Below are 17112 nucleotides of genomic sequence, written 5' to 3' on the forward strand. Positions count from 1 at the left end.
TGCTGGGTGGAAATATGGCACTGTTGCCTTGGTTTTTACCCTGAGGGGCTTGAGATGAGGAAACGATTTGAAGAATAAAAAGTAGTTTCGCATGCAATGGACTGATATCACTATATCTTGCCTTTTTGAAGCTGTATGATATTGCATCTAGGTAGACGTTTAGAGGTAGGGTAGAATCGCCATCGTTCATTGGTTTATAAGGAATGATATCTCGAACTTATTGACGAATGCTGGTATAACAATGTGAAATATGAAAGATAAATGACATGAATGGGCGTATTTGTCCACTTGACAACTTGATATAACATCCATGGAGACCTGCTCGCGATTGGGCCTTCACCTGAGGCATAGGGTAAGTATACAACAACAGCACATCGGCTAATGTCAGATTGGGAAGCAAAACGTATTTGGCGGAAATAAAATCAAAGTATCGAAACTCCAACTGCAAATTGCTCGCTCTGGATTTGTTTAACTGGACTCAACCACTGGCGGTGCTGATTTTCATCTGGGCAGCAAAAGCGTTGAGGTTTCTGGTTTGCAGATATACGGTTCCCGGGCCTTTGAATTTGCAAGCCAGTCCTTCTCCAGAACTGAAACTAGAAAGCAGACCACCGGAGGCAACCCGCTCAATGTCGTATTTGCAGTTCCATGCAACAAGGTGACCATTATCGATGAAGTAAGCTTCCCCTTCCACAAGCTGTATGATAAACATGTATCAGTAGAGTAATGATATAGACAGCAGGATGGGGGTGAACTTACATCTTTCTTGATGATTGCTCCAAAGCTTTGCAGCCAGAACAAGCCCTGACCCGTGAACTCGTAAATGAAAAACCCTTCTCCGGAGAAGAACCCTTTGCTCAACCCCTGAGGCTTGTATTCGTGGTGAACACCAGAAGTGTGGGCTAGGAAGGAGTCCCTTCCGACATTCCATTTGTCACCTGCATTGATCTCATGGACAATAATATCTCCCAACATAGGGGGCGCAAGAAGCAGCTCACCCGGGCCCGTGTAGTGTGACATGGTCATGCTGCCACCGATGAGAAATTTCTTTACCGAGAAAGAAATGCTTCCTCTCAGGGTTATCGTTGGTGACATTGAAATCATTACACCTATTGCAAGGTCAGTTTACTTGGACACTAACGAACGAATGAAAGCGACACAGTGGACAGGGATTTATCAAGGTATTCTCTTACCTGGCCTGGCAGTCAAAGGACAACCCATTGCCAATTGTACTGTCAAAATTGAGTTGGTATCTCGGTGGCTGATTCTGTAACTGCCTCCATTGAATGTCCCAACATCATCGGCACTGTTCGATTGTACTCCAACGAACTTTCCATACGCCGGTGCACCTCCGGGGATCTTTTCCATCGTTACTGTCGGTGGAGTTTGAGATGAAATTGAGAGCCGGCCAAGAGACTGGTTTTGATTGAATGCTGCCTGGTTTCGCTCGGCAATCTGATCACGGGGCGGTGGACTGGCTGATGGGGGAGCTGGATATCCCCCATTGGAATAAGCATGTTTGTTTGGTGGTGGGCTCACTGGATAACCCCCATTTAACGGGGGTGTTTGCCTGGGGGGTTCAGCGAAGTATGGTTGATTGGGCGGTGTAAATGCTACTCGGGACGTTAGTATGACATTTATTGGGACTGAGAGCATCCATATTAATTACATGTCTGAGTTGGAGGAGCTATTTAAGTCAGTCGGCCTGTAAGTGTTTGCTGGGAGTTATGTGCTTACCAGACATAGGCGGAGGGGGATATTCATGTTGCTGTGACATGATGAAAATCAAGCTAGGCACAGGAAGACTATATGGAGGCCAATTGAACTGAGCTGCTCAATGATCAGAATGAGATTCCAGCTGCTGTCGAATGACACTCACGAGCTTCTTAGGCTGCGGGGTAGGAAATGATGAAGTGTGGACAAGGTAACTTTCAATGAATAAAATAAAAATTGTAGTCTCTTGCTTGGCGAAGTTAATTGGGATTTTGAATAGCCTAGGGGTGGTTATCAGGTTTGGAGAAGAAGCTGTCTGGGAGGAACTTCTTGTGGCGGGCCATTCTTTTTAAAGAGCACAACTTCAACTCCGCACTAGAACGTCCAGGGCTATAATTAGACCAGAATTGGCATAGGAAGCGATCACCCGTGTGACAGAAAGGACTCAGTGATAGAGAGTCAATTTCTTATGTACTCCCAGTCACATCCGACTACTGCATGCTCATCCCCGCCGAGCGCTTAGCAGCTCCCCTCTGCCCCTCCATATATGCCCCCTGCACAACTTGATAGGTCAGCTCCACAGACCACCCGACTCAACCGGCAATTTTCATTGGCCACTCTTTAATACTCCATAGAGGCCAAGGGGAATGAAACTTTGAGAGCCGGATGAGTGTGGGCTCGGGGCCTCAGTATTACCATTAAAGATTCAGTCAGACAGTTATATAGCCGATACGATGGGGGATTGCTTGCATTGCAAATGGAGCGGGGAGAACAAATTATAAATGATGACTAGCTAGGCAGAAAGAAGAAACTTTCTATCAAAGAGGTCCTGGAGCCCAACCAGGTATCCAAGACGCCAACAAATTACGATGATGGCTCCAGTATGGCTATAGCCTCATCGAAGTTTGCTTCTTTTGCCATATCCAGGGCTGTCAGGCCACTGTCGTCTTTCATATGGACATCAGCTCCTTTGTCTAACAGCAACCGAAGCACTGGCACTGAATGTTCTCTAGACGCTACCTGCATAAGTGCAGTTTTGCCGCTGTCATTTTGAGCATTGATGTTTGCTCCATACTTTATCAACAGCTCGAGAACAGCGAGACTTTTCTCCGTTGCAGCCCAAAGAAGTGGTGTCAAGCCATCAGACCCGACTGACTCTGTCCCTGCACCGCTGGATAAAAGCAGCTCAGCAATGTCAAAATGGTCACTGGCCATTGCCCACCACAGCGCCGTCATCCCATGGTGGTCCAACACGTTCACGTTGGCTCCGTATTGAAGAAGCGATGCCGTAGCTGTAATATGTCCCCCATATACTGCTGCGATCAGTGGCCTTCCGTGGGAAGCCTTGTCACTGCCATTAGGATCGGCACCGTTGTCCAACAACATTACTATCCCCTCCACGTTTCCAAGTGCCGCTTGGTTAAACAATGCGGGACAACCTTGTATATCAGGGGAATCAATGTCGGTACCCTGTCGAAGAAGAATCTGCAGAGCGAAATGGGAGTGTTTGTTGGCCGCAAGAGAGTATCCAAGGGTGACAAGGGCCGGGATGTGCTCTCTCAACTCCAACCACTTCAACAAAAGGAAATAAATCAGACCGTGGTATTGGTTTTCGATGGCCCAGTCAAAGCATAATTGGTCGTCCTCTTCTTCTCCTGAGCGTTTGAACCCAGTATTCTCAAGATCTCGCACCGTGAGCCAATCTTGCATAGCGCGGATGCCGGTTTGGGTGGCTTCTGAATCCTGGCCGGTGCCAACAAACCCAGGCAAGCTCTCTGGTGCATTGAGTGACTTTAAATCTGGCTGCATGAAGCTCATTCCCGGAACTTTCGTTGAAATGATCCATGCGGTCCAGCCTAGTTGGCTAGAGAATGAGCGCCACCATTCAATACGATCTTGTGACATTGTCCAATCAGAAGGCAGTGATACTTTCTGGGCTTGAAGAAACTCCTCTCTTATATCTGAGTTGAGAAGCTTGCAAATCTGTGCCAACCCCTCCTTGCGAATAGTTTCATTGTTGTTCAATAATGCTCGGCGGCAAAGAGAACCTAACTCGTAGACTGACCGTTGGAATTGGGAACCTTCTGACCGTTGGCAGAGCCAACGCAGCAATGCAAACGCATCTTGCCATTTCCCCTGGCTTATGAGCCGTTCTCTCCGCGCTCTGACTTTAGCGCAGTCGGCTGCAAGATCAGGCAAAAGGTTTCGGTTCCTCAAAACAGGAACAATGCATAACAATGCATCCTCCCTTGTCCCAAGAGAATGGGCCTCAAAGCAGGATACCAGTTCATCAATTCGCGTACAGGAACCCAAAAGCGAGTTCTGTATACCGGAGACGACATCGACTTCCCCACCAAGCTCCTTCACGTTGAGACAAACTTCTTTGAGAAATTTAATGAAGATATCTTGGGCGGCCATTGTCTCTACTTCATTCTCAGTCCTGATAGCGAGAAGATCCCCCATCGGGAGACCTTCCTTAGGTTCAAAGCCGAATAGACGTCGAGAGTCATCAATCAGGTCGGGTGGCACTAGTCGGGCCTCTGTTTGTCGGAATATCCATTTGTGGAAGTAAAGATAAGTCTCTTCCTTTTTTGCCTCTTCTTCGCTTAGTCCAACAAGACGGAAGAGTCGCGAAAACCTATAATCATCACCAGACTTATACAAAGACCATGTCCACAGGCCTAGTATTGCTTCCAGCTCGTTGACTTGCATTTTCCATCGAAGAGCATCACCACAACGCATGAGACCAATTGAATATGTTCCCGGAGACTGTGTGACAGAACCTGGAGAAGAACTCCTGCACTCGAAGCCAAGTCGGAACTCAAAGGTCTTTCCGAGGTCAACTCCCCAACCGGAGATCAAATCCATAGTTGACTCGATTGTCTCTGCAAGGTTGCAAGCCATTTGTCGAATAGGCATTTCGTCCCAATCTGCGCCCATGCTCTGTCTTAAGCTAGTCGTGAGATCCGCCAGCTGGGTCCTAGTTCGAATTAATTGTTTGGCCAGAGGAGGTCCAAGATGGGGCGTGAATCTCGGCGAAGGCATGTTTGCTAGCCCACCAGGGACCGAGGCGAGTTCAAACGACTGTACTTTCTCGAGATAAAATGCAAAACAATCCATGTCTTGCTGTTTATGAGACGTGAGCCCCCGGTCGCCTTTCATCTTATTTTCATCTGGTGTCATTCGTTCTGTACGCAAAGAAGTTCGTATGATAGTCATTAGGAACGTTGATCCCAACTGGGCTAGGGTGACAGATGCGTGAAGGCCTCTCAGTCCGATGAATTGGAGAATGAATCCCAACATCGTCGATACGAGGGTAGAGTAAGTCTCCAAATACTTCGTGTCATATCTTCGATCCCTGATCGATTTGATATACCGAAGTTTCTTGGTCATTGAAGAATTGGGCCCTTCATTGACAGCCAAGAAAGCATTGAAGACCTGGTCGCCCACATCTTGGTTACCAGGCTGCAGCCAGTATATCTTGCTTGGCTTTTCTGCTTTGAGATAGAACTCCTTTGAGGAACGCTCCATGATAAATGCACAGAAGAACATTCCGAGAAACAGAAGGGTTGTGCCGATGATATAAAGTGGGAATGCGTATGAGGCGACGGCTTTGTCGTCTTTCTGGAAATGTTGGGGATACACAAATACCGTGAGTACAGCGTACATAATAGTGCCTTGGTGGGATCGTCAGTATCATTTCGGTCTTAAAGAAAGAGAAGTACTTACTGCTCTGTAATAAACCACCAAGTATTGCAGCACAATGGAACCAAAATTGGTCTCTCCTCTTGATTCCCTTGTTCAATGACAGATTAGGAATATCCAGTTCAGGCAATTCACTAGGTGGAACTTCGCCATCGCAAGACCAAGCCTTTTCTTTAAGGGCATCTTTTAAAGTGCCAATCTTTGTCCCCTTTTCTCCAGTATTATGGTCCACATCCTCCCAAGCAACTATCTCTACGATCTTGGGCCGGCCAAAGACTCGTGCAATACCGCCATCATTAAAGAGCTCCGCAGTTGATTCCGAGACGCAAGGAAGGAGTTCGCTTTCGGCTTCGGCAGGACCTTCTTGTGCTCGTCCGACGAATGCCTTGAGGGAAGAACTTCCGCATACCCTGATTACCGACACAACGGAAGTCAAGACTCCTAGTGGTGAAAGGGCGAAGATGACATTATCGAGAATGCTGATGGATTCGGAGAGGAATTGTTTCGTAAGTCGTTCACCGAACAATGTAATTAAAGGGGCCTTTGGTCGAAATATCAGCACATCCACTCCTTGCCTGATTCAGACAAGATCAATATAAACATACCAAGTCGGTAGCAAGATTATTAGTGAAATCATCCCAATCGTCAGCCTTAACAAGAGGAAACAAAGATATAAAAAAAAATATAGAAAGCATCATAGAAAGCTTCGTAAGTCATAACACATCAATTCATAATAAAACATATACCATGCAGTAAAACTACAGAACTAACAGGAAATCCTCAAATAACCGCCCAAACCACGCTCTCTTAAGAGAACACCCCTCGACCATCCATGCGCCATCGAGTGGGCATACACTGCCGATCCCCACTCGATTCAGAGCGAAGTCACAGAGCCCCCATGCTCGCGAGGCGCCTCCGTCGTGGCAATAATAGAGGGCCAATGATATCAAGAACACTATAATCATGGCTTTAATCTTGTCGGGATCTGAAACCCACTAGGCTACCTAGTGCAGGCGTGCAAGCGCAGGCTGTGCTAGCGAGTGTCGCCGTTGTCACTGCACTGTGCCGGCCCGCATGGCGCTATATCACGGACTGCGGGTCTCGATGCGGGCTTTTCTTTGACCGGCGCGTAAGTTATCCTTGATGCATGAGGGGCTTAAAAGAATTTAATATTTATAAGATGGCTGTGGGCTGTTATGCGGGGAGGGGAAGAAGGTTAGTGAAAAGGTTGGTTATCGGGCTATGATCATATTTTTTTGGGCACTTTCACTTCTTATTTTGGGGCTGTGGGATGCAGGGTTCATTGTACCCTAGCAAGGATGAGGAGATAGACAAGTCTAAGATCAGGAATATGTGCTCTCTCCTGCACTAAGGGGGTGTGGAACATGTCTGAGATCAACGGAAATTGCAGCTATGACAACTACATGGTCTACCCTGGCAGGTTGATGGTGGTGGCATTGTTGCAGGCAGATGGGGACTTTCGCTGTTATAGGATGGTGAATATTTCAAGGAATTGATCCTGCTAAGGTTGAGTTTCAGATTGAACACAGGGAGCTGTTGTATATTGCACTCGGTGTTGAGGTTCAGTTCGATTCCACTCTTGACACGTTTATATATATTTCTGACCAATTCATCAAATCCAGAAAAGAAAAGCCGAGACTGGGTACAGGAGGCAATGTAATCCATTTAGAGACTTGAATTAGATGGGAATTGATGATTGCTTATAGTTGGTGTAAATGTTAAGTCAATGTCAAGGCGAAGATTCTGAGATCTTGGCCAGATGATTTAGGCTACTCAATAGTCAACACCCGACCTACTTTGTAACAACCCCCTGTCTCCCGACCCTCCTTACTCTTGGCTTTTTCACTTCTCTTGTCATTCTGGAATTGTCTCCTTCAATCTCTCACACCTGCGTCTTTTCATAATGGCGGCCCCCAGCGAGTTCGCGTCTGCCATGACCACCCGGTCGCTCCGCATGGTCCGGACGGTATGGCTTCCCGGCATCCTGTTCCTGAAATGCGATCCAGGTACTAATTCAACATCATCTAGGAACTAGAATTCCTTGCCGATGCCTCGGTGATCACTCCTCGCCAGCTCTCCTCCATTCTATCACAGCTACCCACCGATTCCGAGGCCCCTCGGGCGTTGCACGTATCATCATCGCCGCCCCGGCAGCAGGCACAGCCTGCGCCAGCTCAACATGTTCCAGTTCAAGCACAGCCCCCTCCGGCCCCCTACACGCCCTCATACTCGCCTCCTGTCTCACAAATGGCCAATACGTCGGTGAATGAGAAAGCCTACTCGCAGAATCAATATGCAAGCCAGCCCCCGCAGGCCCCGCCAGCTTATCCCCAAGTCCCGCCCGTCCTCGGTCTCGCCTCGGCCATGTACGCATACACACCTACCGATGCTGGTGATTTGGCCTTGCAGCCGCAAGATCGCATCCAGGTTATCGAGCACATGAATGACGACTGTATGATATTCCCCTTTCCCCCCTGATATGGATGCGAAACTAATGATAAACAGGGTGGCGTGGTCGCAACGAGCGCACTGGCCAGGAGGGTATATTCCCTCGAAGCTATGTGAACATTGTGAATGAGAGGGCTGGTGTTTCTTCGCCCCCGCCTACAAACTATGGGAACATGCCTCTTGCAGTCAGCCAGAGTGGACAGCCTGAAAACCCCGATGACCCAAAGAAGAACAAGCTCGAGGAAGGAGGCAAGAAGTTCGGAAAGAAACTGGGAAATGCCGGTACGTCTTATATACCATTGGTACTCGTTATTTGGTTTTCTAACTTGATATTAGCAATCTTCGGTGCCGGTGCTACTGTTGGCTCCAACATCGTGAACAGCATCTTCTAATCATACCACCGGGCTCTTTTTGCTGGGCATTTTGCTTCGTATTCACTCTCATTGATACGGCGTTGGTGGTTTGAATTTTTGCTTTGAATAGATTGACTGGGCTCAATCAGCATCGCTTATTGGCGGGCTTATGGCCAAAGATTTCGGGGTCCCCAGTGTTCAAATGCTAATAGCTCTTCATTGCGATACGATCCTGACTTAGGGTTGTATGCATACTTATCTTAGTCAATGACTTTCCTGGTATTCTGGATCACATCAGAATTTACCTACATTTTGAATCATACAGCTACAAAGAACCTACCTATGCAGGTCATTAGAGCATCCGATGGACGTGAAACAAGAGAATAGGTAGAGATTCCGCTACAAGTTTACTCCATGAATCCGACATACAGCGAAAAGGGAAAAAGGGTAGAAAGCATGCGCTGGGGGTAGGAATAATGCCTAATGAATGTAGGGTGCGATGTAATTGCAACTCAAGCTGCAGACTGAACGGGAATATGACCACAGGCCCGGGCAGTTCTATGATGGAGTTGTCCACGGAAGATAGCAGTCTTGTCTTGCAAGACTTGGTAATTATACTGCCGTATATTTTCCTCATGGGCGATGGGATTTAGGCGCAACTGTTCAATGTACATAACTTCATATTGCTATATAAATCATCCGACCATGTTATCCAAAGGTGAAACCGTTGATATAAAATGGAAAGTATATAACTGACAAGAGACCAACATCCCTTATATTTTGCCCTTGGATTGAGTTGACAAGAAAAGCCAAAGAGTCTGTACTCTCAACTTGTCTCTACTTTGTAGACAAAGTAGGGCTAGCAATAATGTACAACATACGATGAGCAGAGGCTAAGCCTATCCTGGTGCCCGATCATACTCAGCCTCATCGTGGGGACCCGTGGCTGAAGACTCACTATGACTCTTGTGCTTACTTTGGTACAACGAGCTCCTAGCATGCCGTTTGAGGATGGCGATTGGTTTTTTCAAGGCAGATTTTGTTACCCTTCCATGATATCTGTGATTAGGGCTGGAAATGTGCGCAGAAGGCCTTATGACATCAAGTTGTGGGTCGAATAACATCATTGTCTTGCCGGTGGTTTGAAGCGGACTATATATATATTTTTTTATGTAAAGATGATCGGGGGACATTATATTGTTGAACTATCTATGCCTGTGTTAAATCTGACAATAATCTGACAATTGTCGCAACAGGAGTCTGGAATGTATGAAATAAGTGTGGATAATACAAGTGGCTGTGGCAATCGATGTGGTGGGGGAATTGCCAATGGGTATAGCGAACCCCTAAGACCTCATTGAAGTCCCCTAGAAAAGAGGCAAAGCCATGCAACAAACTGAAACAGTCATACAGAACTGATAGAAATAAATGATTTCAAATGCAAAAGAAAGCCGAGCCACAATATGAACAAGGGCAGGCGCCTTTGAACCAGATACACGCTAGACCCAAAACGGACTAGCGCGGGCTCCCCTCCCTCGAGAAGCTTCTGTGTCATCGATATAAATTGCATTTCTCTCTTGACCCTCACACGACCAACGTCATCTCCTTCCACGCTCAGCTATCATTCTCACCAACCTCAACCACCCACACCCCCAAAAACAACTTCCTTTCAAAATGTCTGACTGGGAAAGCACCACCAAGATCGGCAGCAAGTTCCGCGGAGCTGGCGCTCAGCCCCGCGAGACCGTCGTCAAGGGCAAGAGTGCCCTGAACGCTGCTCAGCGCTCCGGTAGCGTTTACACTGAGAAGAAGTACACCACCGGTAACCTTGTACGTGAAATCTGATTTGTAACCCCGAAAAATACCTTGGATATCCACTAACACACTCTCCAGGGCGCCAAGGCAGGTGCCCCCGAAGGCCAACACTTGACCAAGGTCGACCGCAGCGACGACATCGTCAAGCCCAAGACCATCGGCCACGCCGTCGCTGATGCCATCAAGAGACGCCGTACCGAGGAGGGCTACAAGATGACCCAGAAGGAACTCGCCACCAAGTGCAACACCACCATCACCATTGTTCAGGATTTCGAGCGTGGTACCGCCGCCCCCGACCAGAAGGTTCTCGGATCCATGGAGCGTGTGCTGAACATTAAGCTGCGTGGTTCAGACATCGGCTCTGAAAAGTTCCCCAAGAAGAAATAGATGGGGTTGAGTCCGTGGCCTCTATCCCTTCGGGGATGAGACTGGGGCAAATTCCAAAGTTTTTTCTGCATTTGCTTTTTTGCGCTCTATGACTGTCATGTTCCTTCTCCGTTTTCATGAGACGTCACTTTTTTTTTTTGTTTTTTTCTACGGGTTTCTTGTCTGCTGGTCGGATTAGCGCTGGCCTTGCATGGGAAACGGGTTTAGAGATATCATGAAAAAAAATTGTATAAATGAGATACCTCCCTTTTTGATATTATCAATCTGTTTTTCTACTTGTAAGTGTCATCTAAGCGTAAATTTGAGTAGTGGTTTCATGCCTCGCACATCATCATTGCACATAAAGGAAAGCTTAGCCTACATACGAAGTAGGCACTGGAAATATGCATACTGCGTTCCTACACAGTGATGCAGAACTATGCTAACAAGAATAGTTGGCCGCTCACCTGGCCTGATCATGTCTTTTTGGTCGTCTTTTTTAATATAGATATCTTGTCCCCCTTCTCAAGCATTCTAGAAAAGGGGATAGAAGCGGTAAGAGGCTGGAATGGGCTTTTCAATATATAACCTTTGATTCCAATCCTGTTATTCTTTAGACCGACCGTCTAAACGCAATTTGAAGATTTGCAAAGCTTTGATTTTGTCTATTTACCCGATTGTCATCTCTTTTGCGGAGGACCAGGACAGACATAAGAGCTCAAAAATGAACCATGTCATCTTTTTATTAAACAAAGACACAAACACAAGGTACCAACTCCGATTGATCATGGAATCAATGAAATGAGAAAATCGTGGACCGGAAGGTCATCCCATTCCGTATGCGGGACTCGGGGGATCTGTCCCAAGTCTTTTCGCCTCGTAAACACATACACACGACGCATCCCAACTTTCTTCACCACATCCCCTCTTTACTTCCGCGCTTGCTCCCGCTCGACCTCGTACATGAAGTCGAAGTATGACTTGTCGAAGTGGTGGACACGGACGTATCCGTCCTCACCACCGGAGGCGTATGCGGTACCGGAGGGGTGAACGTCGATGGTGTTAAGGGGACCGAAGTGGCCACGAACGCGGCCACATTCATCTTCGAAAACCTGAGTAATAAGATTATTAGTATGTGGCAAGTTTAATCGTTTGAACGCATATTGTACTCACTCTGTGGTAGAAACGAGCTTCGAATTTACCCTGGCGGGCAGAGGTGGTGGTGACATCCATGGCGGCTTGACCACCACCCAGAATCACGAAGTCCTTCTTGGGTGTCACGCTAGCAGTGTTGAGAGGAGTGTCGGAGATATAGGTTTTGAGAATGGCGAGGTTGCGGGAGGACAGGAGCTGCATATTATTAGCCCGGATTGCCTTGTATAATGATCTGCAAAAAGACATACCTTGGCTGACTTGTCTTTCGAGGCGGTAATGAAAGACAGACGATCGGGGGCGAACTGGATGTCGGTTATTTGGCTATCGAATTCGTGGATTTGCACGTTCTCGACTTGTTCTCCAGACTAGAGATGGCATTAGCATTCCACGCTCCCCAAGCCACCTGAAATCATCCCCCCAAAAAACATACCTTAGGATCGTACTGGCTGACACTGCCGTCCTCGTGCCCCGCAATGATGTACTTGGACAGGAAACTCCACCCCGCCACGGTGGCCTTGCTCTCCTCGCAAACGATGGTCAAGGTAGGCTCGGTGGCCTGCGCGCTAAGGTTTTCGCCGTAGTTGATATCGAGAACCGCGATAGTACCATTGAAACCCATGCGCTTTTCCGTCACTGCCAAAAGTCTGCTTCCATCGGGGGAGAATGCCACGCGCTTGACGGCTGTCGAGAATTCCCACACCTTCACACACTCGCCGGTCTTGATGTTCCATAGACGCACGGTGTTGTCTGCTGATCCGGTTGCAAGAAGAATGGTGTTGGGGCTGACGTCGACTGTCCAGACAGCACCCTGGTGGCCGTTGTAGGTACCGAGACGCTCGCCGTTGGCGGACCACCATGCGCACACAATCTTATCCTTCGAGACGGAGAAGAGGAGATCGCCATCGCTGTTGAACTTGATCTGGGTCAGGGACCGCTCCTGTTGTTATAGTTGGCTGCGGTCAGTCTCTGTGGATCCAGCAAGATTTCGAGGAAGTCAACGCACATGGCCGGAAAGCAAAATAGGCCGCATTTCGAAGGGTGAGGTGATTAGGAAATTCGAGATGGAGTATCGGAGGGGAAAAATCTGAGACGCTCGGCTCAGAAGGGGTAAGGCGGAGTGGCTTTTTTGGGGGGGTCAACCTCGTCAACCTCACTTTCTTTGACTAGTGAATTTCATCGCACACTCGGCCCTCAATGCCAAGCCTCAATCGGAGGCGACGATATTCCGTACTCCGATATCTACACGTGACTGATATCTCGCGACCCCTAAGCCCTAACTGGCAGCCCCGAACAGGTTAATGCGTCCCGGATGACTCATGCGGGCTCAGATAGGAAATAATGCCTCAGGCAGAAATCAGGAGATGGCCGGGAAACTCCCCGACTCTCCGCATGAGCTTAATTACAGACAAAAGAAGAGATGAGGTGAATGTGAGGGGAATATCTCGAAATTGAAAGGATTGGCTTGACTTCTGTATATCTCCGGAGCAGTGCATGTGAAATCAAGGCCTAAATTGGTTGATATCGTTTGCAACGCCGGTACCAATTCCGAGGGTTCGCCCCAAACAAGCAATAATTCATGCCATTCGTCCCCGCTGCCCTACCCCGCTGCACTTTTTATCTCCAAGTGCATGCGGGCACTCGTCTCCGAAATCTTTTTCTCCTATCTCGTTCTGTTTCCTATAACTATTCCCCTGTCCAAGGAGGAGTCAGACGATCTCGTTCATCGTCGATTGAATCCTCTTTAGTGAACGTCAATTTTTCTCCTATCAGCCCCGCTATCTCATCTTTCCGAACGTTTTCCGGGTCAGCAATGGCTGCCGCCAAGATTGATGGCACTGCCATCGCGAAGAGCATTCGCCAGGGGTTGAAGTCCGAGATTGAGCAGATTCAAGTGACCAACCCTAGATTCAAGCCTAACCTGGTCATCTTCCAGGGTAAGCATGCCTGTCCTCGAGTGTGATTACAGAAGTGTTGGATACTAACATGATGATTCTATTTAGTCGGCAACCGATCCGATTCTAGTTGGTTTATCTACAAACAGTATGGAGAGATCGTTTGGACTAATATTACTTAGGTACTTATGTGCGCATGAAGCTGAAGGCCGCCCAAGAGGTATGACTTGCTGTTTGGGATATTCGAGGCACTATCTCACTTTATTTACCAGGCCAACATTATCTGCACCCTGATCAACGTTCCCGAATCGAGCACGGAGCTGCAGGTCATCCAAGAGATCACCAGAGCCAACAATGACCCCGCGATCCACGGTATCCTTGTTCAATTGCCCCTCCCAAACCACATGTCTGAGCATGCAATTACATCTGCCGTTGCAGACGAGAAGGATGTCGATGGGTTCGGCGCAATCAATATCGGCGAGTTGGCTAAGCGAGGCGGTCGCCCGCTGTTCACTCCCTGCACCCCTCTAGCGGTCATGGAACTACTCAAGGCAAGCGGTGTAGACCCCTCCGGCAAGGAGGCAGTCGTTCTGGGACGTAGCGACATTGTCGGCAGCCCAGTCAGCTATTTGCTCAAGAACGCCGATGCTACCGTTACTGTCTGCCACTCAAAGACACCGGACATTGCCCGTATTGTGAAGAACGCTGACATCGTTGTGGCGGCCATTGGCCAGACCGAGCTTGTCAAGGGTGACTGGCTGAAGCCCGGCGCTGTGGTCATTGATGTTGGTATCAACTACAAGCCTGACGCGACCAAGAAGTCCGGTGAGCGACTTGTCGGCGATGTGGAGTTCGAGTCTGCTTCCCAGGTGGCCTCACAGATCACTCCCGTCCCCGGTGGTGTTGGTCCTATGACAGTGGCCATGTTGTTGAAGAACGTGGTCCACTCCGCCAAGGGCTACTTTGAGAAACAGAAGGACCGCCACGTCACTCCTCTTCCAATTCGCCTACAGACGCCTGTGCCTTCCGATATTGCTATCTCGCGGGCCCAGTACCCCAAGCCCATCACCCAGGTTGCCACTGAGATCGGCATTGCCCCTCACGAGTTGGAGCCCTACGGCCACACCAAGGCCAAGATCAGCCTTAGTGTGCTGGACCGCCTCTCCCACCGCCGCAACGGAAGATACATCTTGGTCTGCGGTATCACACCGACCCCTCTTGGTGAGGGCAAGTCCACCACCACATTAGGTCTCACTCAAGCACTTGGTGCCCACCTGAACCGTATTTCTTTTGCCAACGTCCGTCAGCCCAGCCAAGGTCCTACCTTCGGCATCAAGGGTGGCGCCGCTGGTGGAGGTTACAGTCAGGTTATTCCCATGGACGAGTTCAACCTCCACCTTACTGGTGACATTCACGCCATCACCGCTGCGAACAACCTCCTCGCTGCGGCTATTGAGACTCGTATGTTCCACGAGTCCACTCAGAAAGACGGACCTCTGTACAAGCGTCTTGTCCCTGCTAGCAAGGGCAGACGTGAATTCAAGCCCATCATGTTCCGACGTCTGAAGAAGCTGGGTATTGAGAAGACTAACCCAGACGATCTTACCGAGGAGGAAATTACACGCTTTGCCCGCCTAGATATTGACCCAGAGACCATCACTTGGCGCCGCGTTCTCGATGTCAATGACCGTCACCTGCGTGGTATCACTGTCGGTGTGGCCCCTACCGAGAAGGGTCTGTCTCGCGAGACTGGCTTCGATATTTCCGTTGCTAGTGAGTGCATGGCCATTCTTGCCCTGAGCAACAACTTGGAGGATATGCGTGAGCGATTGGGCCGTATGGTGGTTGCCACTTCTAGAAACGGCGACCCCGTGACTTGCGACGACATTGGTGCCGGTGGTGCCCTCGCCGCATTGATGAAGGATGCCATTAAGCCAAACTTGATGCAGAGTTTGGAAGGTACTCCTGTGATGGTGCACGCTGGCCCCTTTGCCAACATCAGTATTGGCGCCAGCTCTGCCATCGCTGATAAGCTTGCCCTCAAGCTTGCCGGTACTGAGCCTGATGAGGATCATGAAGCCAAGACCGGTTTTGTGGTCACCGAGGCTGGCTTTGACTTCACCATGGGTGGTGAGCGCTTCTTTAACATCAAGTGCCGCTCCTCTGGTCTGGTTCCGGATACTGTCGTTATTGTGGCTACTGTCCGTGCGCTGAAGGTTCACGGCGGTGGCCCCGAGATTAAGCCCGGTGCCCCTCTCCAGGAGGTTTACCGTACCGAGAATGTGGATGTTCTCCGCAAGGGTTGTGTTAACCTGCGGAAGCACATCGCCAACGCCAAGCAGTACGGCGTCCCGGTGGTGGTCGCGATTAATAAGTTCGACACTGATACCGATGCTGAAATTGCTGTCATCAAGGAGGAGGCGATCGCTGCTGGTGCCGAGGATGCGGTCCCTGCTAACCATTGGGCTGAGGGTGGAGCCGGCGCGGTTGATCTGGCTAAGGCTGTCATGACCGCCAGCTCCAAGGAGAAGGACTTCAAGCTTCTCTACGGACTGGATGGCACTATCCAGGAGCGCATCGAGCGCATCGGCCAGGCCATGTATGGCGCTGAGAAGGTCGAGTTCAGTGAATTGGCCCAGAAGAAGGTCGACACCTATACCAAGCAAGGGTTCTCTAACCTGCCGATCTGTATCGCTAAGACTCAGTACTCACTCAGTCACGACCCAGCCCTTAAGGGCGCCCCCACCGGCTTCACTGTGCCGATTCGGGACGTTCGATTGGCTGTGGGCGCTGGATACCTGTAAGTTTTTCGTTCCCGCAGTTTGTGGGAATACATCACACTAATAATATAACTATAGCTACGCCCTGGCTGCCGACATTCAGACCATTCCCGGACTGCCCACTGCCCCCGGCTACCTTAATGTGGACATTGACACCGAGACTGGTGATATCGATGGGCTGTTCTAGATTACGATATAGATAGGGAGATATTTGGAGCTTGCATATACCACTGTTCAGAATTTCGATTCTTTCAACACATACGATAATTGGCGTCTGATCGGGCCCTTAGATGGAGATTTTTCAACACTGCGCAATCCGGGGCAATTGGACACGTGAAATTCATTTTGACAATATTCATCATAATCAATACATATATACTTTTTTTATCTCCATTTAAATCGTACAATTCGGTTGGAGCTTTTCCGGGGTCAAAAAGGGAGGGCCGGTCAAGACCGGAGTTGAGCTCCGTTCTCCGGGAACCGCTCTATCACCGCATATAGCCTTGTTCAGCGGGTCGGTTGATGGAGCTTGAAGTAAAATTTTGGCTGAGAAAGGATTAGATCGATGAGTCAGGACAAATTGAATAGAAAGATTTAAAGAAACAAAGAAATCCACGTTAAATTGCCCTTCAAAATCACTCCAAACCGTTTCAAAAGTCTTCAATATCTCGTGACTGTCCGGCTTCGGCGCTTCTTTCTGCGGAGTTATTCATAAGATCCCCAACCTCCACTACACCGGACAAGGCTTTTTCCTCCTCTACACTTCTTAAAACACTCTTCAGTCTCTTTATCGGTAATTATCCCTTGCCTTACTCATCTTATTCCGATCAAATTCCCGTATTGCCCCGGTTTCTTTTACCCAAT

The 17112-nt window shown here is 48.8% G+C and overlaps 6 protein-coding genes across 6 annotated transcripts; 3 read left to right on the forward strand and 3 right to left on the reverse strand.

The window, feature by feature from the left end:
• Nucleotides 1-478: 478 nt before the first annotated feature.
• On the reverse strand, nucleotides 479-1777 carry N7537_009417 (AIM24 family protein; the record flags this gene model as incomplete). The annotated part of the gene is made up of 5 exons (XM_056900471.1): nucleotides 479-697; nucleotides 760-1109; nucleotides 1194-1613; nucleotides 1670-1687; nucleotides 1738-1777. The coding sequence occupies 5 exons, from the start codon at nucleotides 1775-1777 to the stop codon at nucleotides 479-481; spliced, it is 1047 nt and encodes a 348-aa protein (XP_056749139.1).
• An 800-nt stretch (nucleotides 1778-2577) lies between these two features.
• N7537_009418 (ankyrin repeat domain-containing protein) lies at nucleotides 2578-6113 on the reverse strand (the record flags this gene model as incomplete). Its single annotated transcript, XM_056900472.1, has 3 exons — nucleotides 2578-5390; nucleotides 5443-5959; nucleotides 6024-6113. 3 exons carry the CDS (start codon nucleotides 6111-6113, stop codon nucleotides 2578-2580), a joined length of 3420 nt encoding a protein of 1139 aa, XP_056749140.1.
• A 1229-nt stretch (nucleotides 6114-7342) lies between these two features.
• Nucleotides 7343-8279, forward strand: N7537_009419 (SH3 domain-containing protein; the record flags this gene model as incomplete). The annotated part of the gene is made up of 4 exons (XM_056900473.1): nucleotides 7343-7405; nucleotides 7468-7891; nucleotides 7945-8169; nucleotides 8224-8279. The coding sequence occupies 4 exons, from the start codon at nucleotides 7343-7345 to the stop codon at nucleotides 8277-8279; spliced, it is 768 nt and encodes a 255-aa protein (XP_056749141.1).
• A 1635-nt stretch (nucleotides 8280-9914) lies between these two features.
• Nucleotides 9915-10442, forward strand: mbf1 (multiprotein-bridging factor 1; the record flags this gene model as incomplete). The annotated part of the gene is made up of 2 exons (XM_056900474.1): nucleotides 9915-10070; nucleotides 10134-10442. The coding sequence occupies 2 exons, from the start codon at nucleotides 9915-9917 to the stop codon at nucleotides 10440-10442; spliced, it is 465 nt and encodes a 154-aa protein (XP_056749142.1).
• A 599-nt stretch (nucleotides 10443-11041) lies between these two features.
• On the reverse strand, nucleotides 11042-12742 carry tif34 (translation initiation factor eIF3 subunit i). The gene is made up of 5 exons (XM_056900475.1): nucleotides 12580-12742; nucleotides 12007-12513; nucleotides 11825-11941; nucleotides 11595-11771; nucleotides 11042-11533 (listed from the first exon to the last, which is right to left on the reverse strand). The coding sequence occupies exons 1-5, from the start codon at nucleotides 12604-12606 to the stop codon at nucleotides 11351-11353; spliced, it is 1011 nt and encodes a 336-aa protein (XP_056749143.1). The 5' UTR covers nucleotides 12607-12742; the 3' UTR covers nucleotides 11042-11350.
• Nucleotides 12743-13152: 410 nt separating this feature from the next.
• Nucleotides 13153-16598, forward strand: N7537_009422 (C-1-tetrahydrofolate synthase; the record flags this gene model as incomplete). Its single annotated transcript, XM_056900476.1, has 5 exons — nucleotides 13153-13510; nucleotides 13577-13597; nucleotides 13651-13688; nucleotides 13741-16268; nucleotides 16327-16598. 5 exons carry the CDS (start codon nucleotides 13153-13155, stop codon nucleotides 16433-16435), a joined length of 3054 nt encoding a protein of 1017 aa, XP_056749144.1. The 3' UTR covers nucleotides 16436-16598.
• Between the last annotated feature and the right edge of the window lie 514 nt (nucleotides 16599-17112).

Source organism: Penicillium hordei, assembly GCF_028827395.1.
Source record: "Penicillium hordei strain IBT 12815 chromosome Unknown utg000005l_segment0_segment0, whole genome shotgun sequence".
In the NCBI taxonomy this organism is placed as follows: Eukaryota; Fungi; Ascomycota; class Eurotiomycetes; order Eurotiales; family Aspergillaceae; genus Penicillium; species Penicillium hordei.

What these genes read in the sequence shown, in the direction of transcription:
- tif34 (XM_056900475.1), bottom strand. Translation starts at nt 12,606, where the DNA reads ATGCGGCCTATTTTGCTTTCCGGCCAT. An exon ending in CTATTTTGCTTTCCGGCCAT is followed by an intron (nt 12,514 to 12,579) that starts GTGCGTTGACTT and finishes CTATAACAACAG; the next exon opens with GAGCGGTCCCTGACCCAGAT. An exon ending in AAGCTCGTTTCTACCACAGA is followed by an intron (nt 11,534 to 11,594) that starts GTGAGTACAATA and finishes CTTATTACTCAG; the next exon opens with GTTTTCGAAGATGAATGTGG.